We start from the raw sequence: 15,535 nt of genomic DNA, 5'->3' as shown, positions 1-15,535 counted from the left end.
CAAAGAGGCAATAATGTGTTGCCTCCTCTTTTTTTCTGTTAGATGATTTATTTTTCCCTGTTAGTTTATTAGCAATGCTGTCCTGCGTGCATATGCACAGGTGTTATGTTTTATGTTACTATCTGCCTCTTTGTCTGCCCACCCTTCCGTCTACCCATCCGTCTTTCCACCCATCTCTCATATATAATCCACCTCTGGCTTTGCTATCTATCTATCTATCTATCTATCTATCTATCTATCTATCTATCTATCTAGTCTCTATCTGCCTTTCTGGGTTCAGAAAACACAGTATCCTGGGGAAATGATTTTAATCATGTTATTTTTAATTCCTCCCCCAGCACCTAACTTAATAACTCTCAGAAAATAAAAACCTTTCTTCCCTCTCTTCCTTCCTCCCTGAATGTGATGGCGTCACACTTGGGAAGAAGGTGGTGTGCAGGGCCCAGCCCAGCCTCACTGGGGAATCCCCCCATGCACCAGACTCCATCCAGGGGGCCTCCCCCACCCCCAAGGGTATCCCCTGCCTCTTCCTGTGCTGGGCTGTTGTCACTCTCAGAGTCTGACCCGCTGGCCCTCCCCTCAGGATGACTTTCTCTGAAGTCCTGAGTCATTCTGAAACTCAGGCCTGTGGTGGGGAGTGTCAGGAAAGGAAGGTGAAATTTTTCTTTGGCTTTATTTTTGCCCCAGCTGCTTCTTTTTCCTGTCTGCCCCTGACTGTGGGCTGTTGGCCACCTCATTCCACCAAAACAGCTTATTCTGCTGACTCCAAAGTAACTTTGCAGCCTCTCCCTTCTTGCCTGGGATGGTTCCTCCCTGCCCAGTCACCAGCTCCTCTCCCTCTCTTCTCACTTCTTTGAAGTCCCCTTCATGTTTTCAACCCTGCTCCTGGCATCACTGGGACTCTTTCCTGATGCTGTTCTCTCTGTGGACCAACCTCACCCCACGCCTAAAATCACCTTCATGCACAGGACCGTCTCACGTGTTTCTTCTCTGTTGCCCAATTTCCTGGCTGAAGAATTTTATTTGTTGAGGATCCTTTTGAGGGAATCTCCTTAAGTACTTAGAGGTGTAGATGAGAAGTGGGAGGCCCACTGAAGACTTTGGTGTTTCTCCCTTGACCCGGGGCCACATGAGGGTCCCCAGGGAAGAGGCCTCAACTGGGCTGAGCCTAACGGAGCTGAGCTGGCCCTGCTCATTTCCTGCTGAGAATAATGGATGAACACAGGTGGAGACACACATGTGCTCTTGCTTCAGTCCTTCTAGGCTCCAGGTGCAGCACTCCCCATACACGTGTGTATGTGCATACATACAGGCACATGAGCACACAGACGTGCACAGGCCTATTCGTGCACATACATGTGTGCACCTATGCACAGTACACACAGGCACACCCAAGCAGGTGCACATATGTAATTGACTCAGGTCAATTTCAAGACTCCTCTTCATCTTTTGCAGAAGAGAGAGGGAAAGTCCTGAGTCCTCAGGGTGTCAACACCAGATCCAAGAAGGGAGTAGTTCCTACCTGGGTAAATGTAGTGGTGACTCTAACTTGGACCCCAAAGTTGGTTCTGGATCCCTCAACCCCACTCAAAGAGGTGTCAGTGCTCAACACTGTTCATGGTCGTGGTGAACATGTGGTTTTCCTGATCATCCCTGATGGACCCTCACTGTGGGCTCTGATCCTGTGGGGATTTGCAGGATCTACAGTCCTCTCTGCAGCAACACTGAGTTATGTAGTTCTCCCAGCCTTGGTCATAATGACACTGTATGGTTAATGAGCCCCACATGGGGCCTTACACCACTTCAGGACCATAGATGGAGTAGCAGCCTGGAAGACAGAGACCCAGTCTACAGCTCCTCCTTCCCCAGGTGCTGATGGGGGGGGTGTCCGATATCTCCCTCGTGACTGACCCAGAACCTGTGCCCTCAAATCTTCACATCCATTTGTTCCTTCATCCCATGCAGTATTTCTCTGAGTGTAACCTCTGTTATGGAGTTTTCCTTTGGGCTCCTGATTTCCCAATACATTGGCTTCTGCTCACTCCTCACTCTACTGACACTGACCATGCCCTCATTTTGGAAATTCTCCCCTCCTTTGTCCTAGGGTGGCACTCTCTTCTCCACCATGGTTCACATTGCAGCCACTGTTTTATTTCAGAATCTCAGGGTTGGACAGGCAGGTGGACATCTTGACTCCTCCCACTCACACCCAGTGGGATCTCACTCCATACCCCTAAAAACCCTTCCCCACTCTGGTGTGGAGAGTGTTTGCTCTCTCACACGCTCCAAACATTCACTGGAGAGTGCACATATGCACACATTTTTTAAAACCTAAACACCACCTTTTTTTTTTTTATATAGTTTTGTGCAGGCTGCTCCCTCTTCCCAGAAAGTTTTCCTTCTCTGATTGAAAAAATCAAACCTTTATGTTCATCCGTTAAGGCTCATTTCAGCCTGTTCCTAGTACCACCAGATCCCTTTGTAGTTGTCTCAGTTGTGCTTAACCACTACATTGAACAACAGTGAATATTGAACTACAGTGGTCTTTGGTTCATCCAGACCAAAACTTAGGCAGGCCTAAGGATAGGGTTGAGTAACACTCCACAGAGATGTCACACCCTTGTCCCACTGCCTTCCTCTCTGTACCTTGAGCTCCTTAGGGGAGAGGTTTTCAATTCAAGCTGTAAATCAAAACCAGGAACCTATCCAGATGCCTGGTCCCCTTAATGATTGAGTTTGAGCTGGAACCTGGGTATCTGTGGTCTTGAAATTTCCTCAGGGATTCATGACAGAGAGAGAGAGAAAGTTAGTTAGGGTGGGAACTTGTAGTGAGGATTGAGAAAGAATTCTAGACACAAAGATTAAAATAATTTTAAGGAAGAAAGTTTATTTTACCTCCCAAGTATGGAAAGGGGTTGGCCCACAAAAGAAGCAAAGAAGTGCTGGCTTTGAGGAGAACCTGCTTGGGCCTTCCACTGGGAGTAGAGGCAAAAAAATGGTGATTGCTGCCAGCTGTTAATAGAGGCAGAAGTTATTGTCTGTTTTTTCTTTTTCTTATTTTATTTTATTTTATTTATTTATTTATTAAATCATAGCTGTGTACATTAGTATGATCAAACAGTCTATGAACCAAGTGTTTTTTCTTTTTAAATTCTCCTCTCTATGAGTCTGGAATTTTAAAGTCCTCAGAAAACAGTCTTCATTCCCACCAGCAGTGTAGTAGTGTTCCCTTTTCTCCACATCCACGCCCATCTCTGGTCTTGGGATTTTGTGATATGGGCTAATCTTACTGGAGTTAGATAATATCTCAAAGTAGTTTTGATTTGCATTTCTCTGATGATTAAGGATGATGAGCTTTTTTTCATATGTCTGTAGGCCGCGTGCCTGTCTTCTTCAGAGAAGTTTCTCTTCAAGTCCCTTGCCCAGCCTGAGACGGGATCACTTGTTCTTTTCTTGCTAATACATTTGAGTTCTCTGTGGATTCCGGTTATTAAACCTTTGCCAGATAAGTACACCATGGAATATTATGCAGCCTTGAAGAAAGATGGAGACTTTACCTCTTTCCTGTTTACATGGATGGAGCTGGAACATATTCTTCTTAGCAAAGTATCTCAAGAATGGAAGAAAAAGTATCCAATGTACTCAGCCCTACTATCAAACTAATTTATAGCTTTCATATGAAAGCTATAACCCAATTATAGCCTAAGAATATGGGGAAAAGGGAAAGGGAGGGGAGGGGAGGGGAGAGGAGTGGGTGGAAGCAGGGTATTTGGTGGTGCATCTTACAAGGGTACACGTGAAACTTACTAAATGTAGAATATAAATGTCTTAACACAATAACTAAGAAAATGCCAGGAAGGCTATGTTAACCAGTTTGGTGAAAATATTTCAAATTGTATAAAACCAGAGCATGGTACCCCATGATCGCATTAATATACACAGCTATGATTTAAAAGAAAAAAAGAAAACAGTCTAACAGTCTGGCAAGAGTAGAGATGGTCATGCTACTACTATCTGCTCTGTTCTTTTGACGTGCTATGAAATAAAACTCTTAAAGCCACTAAACAAAGGGGTAGATGTGTGGTATGATCTTGTTCTTCAAGGGTGCAATTATGTGTTTTTAGTTTTCTCCCCTTTTGTGGTTAGATGACTTATGTTTCTCCATTAGATAGTTTATTAGCAATGTCATCCGTATAGTGTGTGCACATGCACATGTATATGTTTTCTGTAACTATTTTTCTATCCACTTGTCCTTCCATCTATCCATCTGCTATGTATCATCCATCTGTCTCCCTCTCCCTCTTCCCACCCAGGTTGAAAAAGACAGTATCCTAGGAAATATACTATTTATGTTATTTTGAAATTTCTGTCCCAAAACCTAACTTAGTAACTGTTAGATAATAAAAACCATTTTTCCTTTTCTCTTTTCCACCCTGGAGTTGCTGGCTTCTCACTTGGGAAGAAGGTGGTATGCAGGGCTCAGCTCAGCTTCACTGGGGAATCCCCCCATGCTCCAGACTCCATCTAGGTACCCCCAAACACTCCTCCCCCAGCAGGGGATCTCATACATCTTCCTGTCCTGGGCTGTTGTCCATCTCAGAGTATGACCTGCTGGCCTTCCCCTCAGATGGCTTTCTCTTCTCTTCCCCTCAGAAGTCCTGAGTCATTCTGAAACTAAGGCCTGTGGTGGGGAGTGTCAGGAAGGGAATTTACCATTTTTCTTTGGCTTTATTTTTGCCCCAGATGCTTCCTTCCCATCTTTTTTCATGCCTCCCCCTGACAATGACCTGTTGGCCACCCTACTTTACTGAAACTGCTTATTCTGCTGACTCCAAAGTCAGTTTCCAGCCTCTCCCTTCTTCTTTTGGGCAGTTCTTCTGGCCCTGTCACCAGGGCCAGAGAACTCCCTCTCTCTTTTTTCTCTTCTATGCTAAATCCCCCACCACGCCCTCACCCCTGTTCCTGGCATCACCTGGAGTCTGTCCTGATGCTCTTTTCTCTGGGGACCATCCCTACCTTGAACACTAAAATCACCTCCATGCACAGGACTATGCCATGTGCGCTTTGTGTGTCATTAAATTTCCTGGATCAGTGATCGGCTATCATTTTCAGTATCTCTTGACTGTTTCATACCATCAGCTCAGATGTGCTAAAATTGGAATGACTCATTACTTTCCCTCTAAAATCAGTCTGTCACAGTACCTGGTCCACTGGTGTGGGCTTAACCTTCCTAACACAACGGAAGTTGGGTTTTCACCCTCAGAGGGCCTTTCAGAGTTGGGGCAAGGAGGCAGAGCAGCAAAGGACTTTTCCAGCAGCAACAAGGGTCTAGGGGGCTTGGTGGGTCAGGTCTAGGGAGGTCTAGGGAGGATGTACTGAAGGAGACTCCTGAGCAGCTTCTGTTTATGTTGGAGGCCGCGTCTTCTCTGGGACCTCAAGGTGTCTCAGTGAGCCCTGGTGCTTCTACTTACAGCCAAGAACTTACAGGGGAGGGCAGGACAGCAGGAGCATTGGACTCCTTTCCTTCTTTCCTTTTGGGTTCATTGACATACACTTGGAATAAAGGAAATGGTATACATTTAAAGTGCAATTTGACACATTTTTCTAGTTTTTATTATTTTTTCAAGTCTACCCATTTCAGTGTTTGTTGGGCATTTGGCTTATTCCAAGTTCTTGGCCATCATGACTAGCATTGCTATGAACATTTCAGTCCACACTTTTGGTGAGCAACTGTGCACTCTCCTTGGCAGCATTTGAAGGCCGCTCATCCACTGTATAAGGAGGAGTGATTGTGCTGATCAGGCCAAGAACTAATTTTAAGGGAGGTGAAGCTGCAGCAAAAGCTCAAGTCTTAGCCTCAGTCCGTGACTCAGTTCAGAGTCAGGGCTGACTCCGAGTGTGTGTCCCAGTGCCCCATGTCCCCTGGGACATGGGAGGGGAAGCCTGTCAATGCACCTGAGCCCTCCTGAAGCCCTCTGAGTCTGCAGAGTGACTGACGCCCTTGCTAGGAGATAATGGCTCCCTGCCGGAGACAATGCTGCAGAGGCCTCACTGGACACTGCTGTCTTCTAAGGATCAACTGCAGGGATCTGCCCCTCTGCCCTTTCCTGATCACCAGACCCATGACTGAGGTTAAGTGTCACCAGGATTCACCTGTAGACGTGTTGAGCTGCTGAGGGAAAAGCAAAACTAACATACCTCGGCAGGAACCAGGTGTGTGGTTGTGGGTCCTGATGGATCCAGCAGAACAGGAAGCATTTGGGGCACAACGGCACTGGAACGCACACTGCAGCGGCAGTCAGCACCTGCAAAGCTGAAAGGCTGTGCTGCTGGGGGTGTTCTGAAGCTCGGAGGCAAGAAAGCCACACGTCAAACACAGTCAAGACACCGGAAGGGCCGTGGCAGAGTGTGGAGAAGGGACATAAAGCCTGAGGAAACAGAATTTTAGGGGCGTGACACTACTCCACCCGACAGTATAGTGGGGGGCACTTGTCATTACACATGGGCCCAAACCCAGGGAATGTGTACCAAGCACAGTGTCTGAGGACACTGGGTGTAAGGATGGGTCAGGACAGGTTCATCAGACCAGGGCGCCACTCTCATGGGGGACGTTGATGAGGGGCACTGTGCCCAGTGAAGGCAGGAGGCACATGGGAAATCTCTGTACTTCCTGTCAATTTTACTGTGAATCTGAATCTGCTTAAGAGGAGGAATTTTATTAAATGCTCACAGAATTCAGCAGATAAAATGGAACCATCATATTTGACCTGAAGGCCCACCAAAGGAGTAGTATCCTTGTGACATCTGGGAGGGGACGCCAGTTGCCAGGGCTATAAGGAATATGCTGGGGAGGGGACATTAGCATTGTAGAGAGGCTTAGCACTGGTGTCCTCTCCAGGCTGGGCTGGCAGGAGGACAGCTGATTACCTAGCTGCTAAGGTCAGGGGACTGGGAGAATTCCAGAAGGGTAGAGGGCTGGTGGGAGCACAAAGCTGTCCAGGGTGAGGTGAGTATACTAGTGGACCAGGCAGCAAGTTCTGAATGAAACAAGAGGCAAGATCGAGATCCCAGAGGCAGGACAGGGGACCCCGTGGCTCTGCCCCTTGTTTCTTGAAACACACTAGAGGTGGATACACCAGGCAATTGGCACGGACCTCCTACTGACTCGTGGCCTGTGAGGAAGAGTCATGTCCTGGGAAGACCAGCTGGGAGCCCCTCTGCTGTGAGCAAGACAGCAAATCTAGAAGGATTTCATGCTCTGTGGGAAGAACAGAGATTAGCGCCACCCTCAAGGCTGAGAGCACATGAGGCAGCCTTTGCCTATGGTGTCACTGGGCCAGTGGCAACTTAACCAAGGAGTAGCCACACTGCGGCTTCCGCCCAGGGGGAGCAATGTCCTGGAGTAGACAGGCACAGTCTGCTGTGTCCTGTGTGACTCCTGACCTGGACAGTGTGTCCTGTCCAGGACCCACAGGGAAGGAGCAGAGGCGGTAGCTGTCACTGGGTGGGGACAGCAATGCACTGTCACTGTCTGGGGCCATGTTAGTTTTCTTCTTCTCATAGTACAGTCCTGGGAGACCTGCCTCCTCCTGCCACTGCCCAGAACACGACATCAGTCCCCTGTGCTGATGGCACCACTCTAACGGACCAGATAACAAGAAGGGCTGGTGACGGGGTGCGCTCCAGAGATGGGGAGATGACCCTGCACACTCAGGAGTCCGCAGGGCCCGATGTTTCTGGGGTTTGGTGGTCTGGGCATGTTGGACGTACCCTTGGGGTAAAGAGCAGGTAAAATACATTGGGCTTTGCAGCCCTAAGTCTAAACTGACACACCCACTAAACCCCAGGGAGGCTCTGTGCTCAGAGTCAGAGTGTGGCAGAGAGCGGGGGACAGAAGGGACCCTGGAGGCCAGGGTACTGGTTGGCGCTCTGTCCATGCAGCAGCCCCACAGAGGCATGCATCCCTGCGTGCTCCCCACATGGCTGTAAGCAGTGTCGGCTCCCAGGCCAGATGGCAGCAAGTTCTTTAACCTCATGTGACATCCAGGGACAGCGTGGCAGTGACAGGGGATGCAGGAGCCCAGCTTTGATCCTCCTCAGTCTGGATTAGAAAATCCCTCCCTGTCCTCGCGCCTTAAGGCATAGCTTACAGGCGGAAGAGGAAGTTAAAGCACAAAATAAACTGCTATAGAAGCCTCCCCAAATGTGGAACAAAACCCACTTGTATGAGAGGAAGACAACAAAAAAGAGACAAAATCAATTCAGGGAAAGAGGAGGAGGGTGACAGAGGAGGGAGAGGCTGCGAAAGCCACCTTGGAGGTCAGTAGAATAAGCACTTTCCACCCCCAGGGGAGACAGGTAAAGAGATGGGGAGGAGGCAACTAAAGGAAAATGACGCCAAAGAGAGGAGCCACCTGCCCTCCTGACACTCCCCCCCACGGGCCTGGGCTTCAGAGAGACTCAGGACCCCCAAGGAGACCATCAAGAGGGGAGGGCCAGCAGGGATGGACGCCCAGGGCAGGAAGATGCCCTGCTATGCCCTGCGATGGGGCCACCTGGACGGAGTCTGGGGTGGGGAGGACTCTGCTGTGAGGCTGCGTGAGCCCTGCGTGCTGACTTTGTCCGAAGTACACGTGAGCATGTGTCCATCCTTGGGCCTCTTCCCTAGTCACCCCATTGCAGCCTCGTCCTCTCCTGCCAGGAGCAGGTGACATGTCTCAGTTCCTGGACTCCCCCTGGGATCCTGTGGTGCTCCCCTTGCAAACGTGACCAGGACTGGATCCTTCTTTTTTCCCACATGCCAAAAAGTTAGGACACAGCTGGCACCACACATGGTGACTCATTCTTTCTAAAGAATGACACCCCTTTTCTCCTAATATGGAAAATTGGAAAAATAGCGGCATATATAATAAGAGGTGAAAGAGAAAAAGGCTCAAAGGAGACTGAAGCAGGTTTGGGGGATTCTCTTCTGAGCTTGGCTTCAAGTCCCTGAAGGACATTCGGACCTGTGATCACCAAGGCGAGGAGCAGTGATAGGACCATGTGGCTGTCCCCTGCTCTGCTCCTTCTCATCCTCCTAGGTGAGTGCAGCGGATGCTTTAGACACTGGGATGCCAGACACTGGGCAGGGGACCGAGGGGGTCTATCCTGGGGCATGGGGACAAATCAGGAAAATGGCAGGGATGAGTCGTTCATCTGTGCCCTTATCTGTTAAACAGGAGCCAAGGTTTTGTTATCTGACAGGTTCTATGCTTAGGTGCTGTGGAAACAGACAAAAACAAAAACAAAATAAAAATACTTCCTTTTTAGACTAGTGATTCTCAAACCTGGGAGTTCTACATAAACAGGTGAATGAAGTAATGAACAGGGTCCTTCTTGATGCATTTTTAGGGAGTGGAGATACTCAGGGAAGGGAGGCTATCATCATGGGAAATAAAATGACCACAGTGACCTATCCATTGACTTCCCAAATGTGTAGGAGAACAAACTCAGACAGGGAGATTTGCGTGCAGAGAGTGAGCTGGGGGGACGCACATGTGATAATTGTCTTCACTTGGAAGTTAATAGGGATAAAAGGGGCACGTGTGTGTATTATCAGCTCAGGCCGCCACAACAGACTTCCACAGACAGACATGCATTCCTGACTGTTGAATTGCAACTATTGTTTAAGGCCTGCACATAAATCTTCAGAATCTATCATTTCAGTGGGCTACAAATGGGTCTCCCTTTGGGCCACTTGAATTTAAAGAATTTACAACTGAGGTCTATGTAAGGTATTTTCATTGTTTTGAGTTCTTTCAAGAGAAGATTACACTGAAAATATCACGCAGACTAGTGTTTCCCTGAGTAGACTATTTGAAGAGGAGAGCTAATGAGGCGTGTCCACTTCTCTCTCTTTATGTCTGGCTTGAATCATTGCCATTGAGTTTAGTCAAAATCTCACTAGGCAAAGGAGGGCATGGAATGGGTGATGCTGTTTGTACCTGACTTTTACCCGATTTACTCTAAAGGTTAGCTCTTACTAGGAATTTTTAAAGTGGGATTTACAACAACTTGTAGCCACTCTGAGACTCCACAGACCCTGAGACTCCACAGGCAGACCATCTGGCATCACTGTTTCAGTGAATGTCAAAGACAATCCTCCAGGCTGGGTCACTACAACAGAGCCACTGGGCACCCTTCCAGCTGCCAGGGACAGTCCAGGTCAAGGCAGCATCATTCTCCTGTGGAAATGGGTCTTTTTCTCCCCATCAGATGAGTATAATACAAAAATAGTTTCAAAAGGATGGTCCGTAAAATACAAAGATTTGTTGGCCACAGGGATACAAGAAGTTGTTATTATTCAGTGAAACATTGTTATTTCTTGTATGGTCTGTGGCTGAGCTCTGCAGTGATTTTCCTGCTGACCTTGACCCATTGAGACATTGAAAGACAAAACGTTTGTGATGGGGAAGGTATATTTCTTCCTTGACTGCGATTGAACTCATGAGACACTTGAATTTGGGAGCTATTCCCAAGGCAAGAGGTTGTAGCCCTGGGTGTGGTTGGGAAGTGACAGGTGCATGTACTTGTGTTTTCCAGGCTACTCCAGTGTTGCAAGTGCTATCAGTGGTCCAGAAGTGGTGAGTGGCCCGGAGTGGGGATCATTGACTGTGCAGTGTCATTATGATTCTGGATGGGAAACCTACAAGAAGTGGTGGTGTCGAGGGGCTAATTGGGGCAGCTGTAAGATCGTTATTGTGACCAGTGGATCAGAGGATGAGGTGAAGGCAGACCATCTGTCCATCAGGGACAGTCACAAAGATCTCATGTTCACCGTGACCATGGAAGACCTCAGGAAAGATGATGCTGACACTTACTGGTGTGGGATTGAGAGAAGTGGATCTGACCTTGGGGTCCAAGTGAAGGTGATCATCACCCCAGGTGAGAGGGTGTGGGTGTTTGGATGTGTCTCTCAGGTCCTGCTCTGCTCTGGTCCATGTAGTCCCACTTGTGTGAATTAAGTGTCACTCAGCAAGACCTGTCACAGAGGATGGTGAGTGTGAGGTTTGAACAGGGGTCTCCTCTAAAACTCCTGTTGACACATAAACATCATCCGTGATGGCAGTATTGAAAGGGGGAGGCTTTCAGAGGTGGTTGGGCTGGGAGGGCTCCATCCTCAGGAATGAATTATTCCATTCATAGATTGATGAATGAGCAGGTCATCATTGGAGTGGGACTGTGGGCTGTATAGGAAGTGAGACTGGACCTGGCTCCCTCAGCCGCTTCAGGTCTTAGCAGCTCCCAGGCCAGGCCTGGGTTGGGTGGGCAGAGCTGCCCTGCAGGCTCCTGCTGGCAGCCGCTTCTCCATCAGTGTCCACCTGCAGTGAGTGGCCACCGAGAGAGGTCCAGGGCCAGTCAGTGTGTCTGGGAGATAAGGTGGGAGAAACACAGGAGTGATGGTGTCCAGGGGCCGTTTAGAGCACCTGCAGGGTCCTTGTTGCGGCTAGTGGATCAGAGCAAGATGTGACAAAGGACCATGTGTCCATTAGGGACAATCATAAAAGCCACATGTTTACTGTGACCTTGGAGAAAAGCCTCATGTTCACTCTGACCATGGAGGAGCTCAGGAGAGATGATGCTGACACATTGGTGTGGGATTAAGAGGAGTGGAACTGACCTTGGGGTCCCAGGTAGAGTGACCACTGACCCCCGTGAGAACTCTTCCCTCATGGGACATGTGACCACACTGCTGAGGATGGAGGATTCAGAGCCCCCCTCCTCCCCAAGCAGTGAAGGGGCGTCTCCCACCCCTGCCTGAGATCATGGGCCTGAGTGTCAGGGAGTGTGTTACACTTAGAGCTTCTGCATCTGCATCAGAGGCCGTGACCTCAGCCTCCCCTGTCCAGGCAGGTGCTGCCGAGAGTGAAGCAGCGTTTCCATTCTGTGTGCTGTTTTCCTCTCCTGCTCTCTCACCTTTGAAAGAGTCAGGACATTGGGAAATCGTTCATTAGTGAGAAAAATAACACATGAAGCATGACCTTGCCAGTGACCCAGGCCACAGGGTGGGAGAGACCCTGGGAAGGAGAGAGACATCAGCAGCCTGGGGAGCCAAAGATACCTGAGAGGCCGAGCCCCCGTCACTGCCACCATGGTCTCCATGCAGGGAGTTGCCCTGTGATGTCAGGTCTTTTCCTGTTTCCAGAGCAGCCAGAAGTCTCGATGTGGAGTGGAGACTGTCAGTGTTAACGCACTGGCTGAACTGGGACAAGGACAGCACTAGTCACAGCCATGGGCCTGGGGCCACAGAGCTGTCTGGGCTGAGTGTGGCTGCCAGGACTCAGCCCCAGAGCTGTGTTCTTGCTGTGGCCCTTCCTGTGGCTGACTCTGTGCTGCCTTTGTGCATGTTTGTGATCAGGGATATGTCAGCATCTCAAGGGGATATGACAGATTTCTGTTTTTTATGGAAAGGTATTTTGTTCCCCTAGAATGAAAAATATTTGCCCATGAAGCTAGCTTCTATTTGGATAAATTCTTTGATAGCATTGGATTATTTTCTCTCATGATTATTTTTTGATTCTATTTTTCCACTTGTTTGTATTTATTGCCCCCCATCACAGTTGAACAATGTTATTTCATATATATTAGCATAATATTCTGGATTTGTAAACTGTCATTTTATAATTAAGCATTTTTATATCTATTGTGTATACGGTTGCCCCTTTCTATCTGTGGGTTCCACATCTGTTGATTCAACAAAGACATGTTGACCATGGGTTTTAGTAAAAATCTTACAAGGCACAGGAGGGCGTAAATGGGTATAGCTGTTTATGCCTAACCATGACTTGCTTTATACTAAAGTTTAGCTCTTACTAGGAATTTTGAAACAGGAATTTATAAATTTATGGAGTAGTGAGATCTCACGCTCCATGGAGGCCTGTTGGCATTGCTGTTTGGCAGGACATCAAAGGCAGCCCTTCAGGCCGGATCAGTACAGCAGAGTCTGTCTACTGGACAGACACCATTAGAACCTCCAGGAACATTCAAGAGTAATGGCAGCATCATTTGTAATGTGGAAATGGGAAATTGTCTTCCCATTGGAGAGTAGAGTACAATGTTAGTTGCAACAAACCTTCCATGAAATATAAAGACCTGTTGACCATTTGTTGCTGGAGGGGGTGAATGATAAGAAGCTATTTTTGCTCAGTACCAACATTTTTGTTTCTTTGGGGTCTGTGGCTGTGCTCTCCAGGGGTTTTCCCAAGGGACCTAGTGGGACAACTGTCTGTCATCTGGAAGGTGGATTTTTTTCTTTTAGTGTGATTTACTTCATAAGAACTTGGGTTTGGGAGCTATTCCCAAGGCAGGGGCTATGGCCTTGGCCTTGGGGTGGAAAGTGACAAGGACATGTATTTTTTTTTCCAGGCCACCCCATTGCCAAGAATCCAGTTACCATTCCAGAAGAAACAAGTGGCTTGGAGCAAAGCTTATTTACCATGCAGTGTAGTTATGACCAAGAATGGGAAAGCTACATAAAGGGGTGGTGCCAAGGGGCTGATACGGGCAGCTGCAGGATCCTTGTTGTGACCACTGGATCTCAGCAGCATATGCAAGAGTACCATGTGTCCATCGGGGACAGTCAGAATCACATGTTCAATGTGACCATGAAGGAGCTCCAGAGAGACAATGCTGACACTTGCTGGTGTCGGCTGAAAAGAAATGGAATTGAGCGTGGGGTCAAAGTGAAGGTGGACATTGACCCAAGAGAGGCCGTGTAATGTGTCTCTCAGAGCATGCTCTGCCCTGGTCCCTGAGGTCCCACTCGAGTGTACTAACTGTCCCTCAGCAGCACCTATGGCAGAGGACAGTTGAGTCCTGAGGTCTTGCTATGCTTTGCTGTGCTTGCCATGGTTTGAGTATTTGTCCCCTCTAAAGCTCCTGTAGAAACACAATCCTTAGTGTGGCAGGATGGAGATGAGGGTCCTTTAAGTGGTGACTGTGTCAGGAGGGCTCTGGCCTCAGGAATGGAGTGACCATTCATGGGTAATTGACAGGTGGGTGTCATGGAATGGGACTGAGGGCTGCACAAGAAGAGGATTTGAGACCTGAGATGCCACATCCATTCTTTGCAAGGAATCAGTTAGAGATTCCCTGCAGAGAGCCCTGCCAGCAAGAAGGCTGTTACCAGGTGGGGCCCCTCCAGCTTGGACTTCTCGGCCTCTGCAACTGTATGAAATAAATTCCATTTCTTTATATACTACTCAGTCTTAGGTATTCTTCTGTAAGCAACAAAAACACTAAGCTAAGGCTGTCTCCTAGAGCCACACTGAGCACTTGGGACAGGAGTACAGGGCCCCTCCTACGTGCCCCACGGTTCCTAGGCCACCTCCAGGATGGATTAAGCCTCTGCAGGCACATTTATTTTTTTCTCTGTGCAGTTCAGGGTCTGTGTCTATGCCCACAGGGGACAAGTTAGTGGTCTGCATTTCAGCGTATGGTCCAAAAGGACCGCTTTCCATGGTATCCAGAGGCCCCACTCCCTGCCAGCACCTTCCTGGGGTCTCTGGTGGTCAGGTGTGCCCTGCTCTCAGTAGGGCTCTGTCCTGAGGCTTCACAGATGCTATTCCCACCCCAGGCCCATATCCAACCCATGGAAAGCGACCCAGTGTAGTCAGGGGCCTGGGGTCTGGGCTCTTACCAGCTCCGTTTGGGCTTCCTGATGTGGTCCTCCTAAGTCCTTCTAGAAGGGAGACCTTCCTGGGAGGCTCAGATCAGAGGTCCCAATGCCCTGTTTTACATGGTTTATTTGTTGGGGTGGGCTTATGCTCCCCTCTGACAGCTGGAACAAGCCTGAGGGCCCTTGTGGCACAGGTGAAGGACAGGGGACTTCTGGTACATGTTCCATTTTGAGCTTGAATAGACACAATGTCCCCAGTCTGGTCACTTGTGCACTGGCTCTGCCCTCCTTGGGACTGTACAGTCCTGATAGTCACACCTCAGTGGAGTTTCTAGTGGAGTCTCTGGGGTTTGTACTATCCACTGTGACAGCCTCGAACTTCTCTTATGGCTTCACTGATCAGACATGAAGGGAGGTACAGACCTCGGGAACCCAGGCCCAGATTACTAGAGTCCTGTCTGCCATGAAGGGGGCTGAGAACTCCCAAGACCTCCTTTCCCTCAGGCTCTATGTGTTTCCATAGTCATCTTTGGCCAGGGTCAGGGTGAGGGACCCCAACTCATCACTGTCAAAGTTTTACTAGCAAAGGAGAGAGCCTATTCTACCTGCCCCATGTGCCATCCCCTGTCTTCTGATTGCCCATTAGACTTCCTGGGGACTCCAGGCTCAGGTCCATCTGCCTTAGTAGCCTCAGCTGAGTCCTTCCTGGTTCCCTGCAGTTATCATGCAGGGACACATCCCCTACAGGGGTCCCTTTCAGAGCCAGCTTCTTCCCTACCCTCCATCCTATCTCCATTGAGGTGGGGAAGAATGTCCTCCCCTCCCCCAACACACAGTCTGGTACGTCTGTCGGCATATGCTCCTTTGTGCAGTGATAAC

The 15,535-nt window shown here is 48.8% G+C and overlaps 1 protein-coding gene across 1 annotated transcript; it reads left to right on the top strand.

The window, feature by feature from the left end:
• The first annotated feature begins 8,947 nt into the window (after positions 1-8,947).
• On the top strand, positions 8,948-14,239 carry LOC128569560 (CMRF35-like molecule 5). The gene is made up of 3 exons (XM_053567705.1): positions 8,948-9,080; positions 10,582-10,923; positions 13,405-14,239. The coding sequence occupies exons 1-3, from the start codon at positions 9,041-9,043 to the stop codon at positions 13,755-13,757; spliced, it is 735 nt and encodes a 244-aa protein (XP_053423680.1). The 5' UTR covers positions 8,948-9,040; the 3' UTR covers positions 13,758-14,239.
• Positions 14,240-15,535: the final 1,296 nt, after the last annotated feature.

This window comes from Nycticebus coucang, chromosome 18 (genome assembly GCF_027406575.1).
Source record: "Nycticebus coucang isolate mNycCou1 chromosome 18, mNycCou1.pri, whole genome shotgun sequence".
NCBI classification, from domain to species: Eukaryota; Metazoa; Chordata; class Mammalia; order Primates; family Lorisidae; genus Nycticebus; species Nycticebus coucang.
Note: the sequence above shows the minus strand (reverse complement) of the source record. Positions and strands in the feature narration are given on the sequence as shown.

Bases quoted from the DNA above. Each gene is read 5' to 3' on its own strand.
- LOC128569560 (XM_053567705.1), top strand. From the start codon at position 9,041: ATGTGGCTGTCCCCTGCTCTGCTCCTTCTCATCCTCCTAG. The intron at 9,081-10,581 runs GTGAGTGCAGCG...TGTGTTTTCCAG, and splicing joins GCTCCTTCTCATCCTCCTAG to GCTACTCCAGTGTTGCAAGT. The intron at 10,924-13,404 runs GTGAGAGGGTGT...TTTTTTTTCCAG, and splicing joins GAAGGTGATCATCACCCCAG to GCCACCCCATTGCCAAGAAT.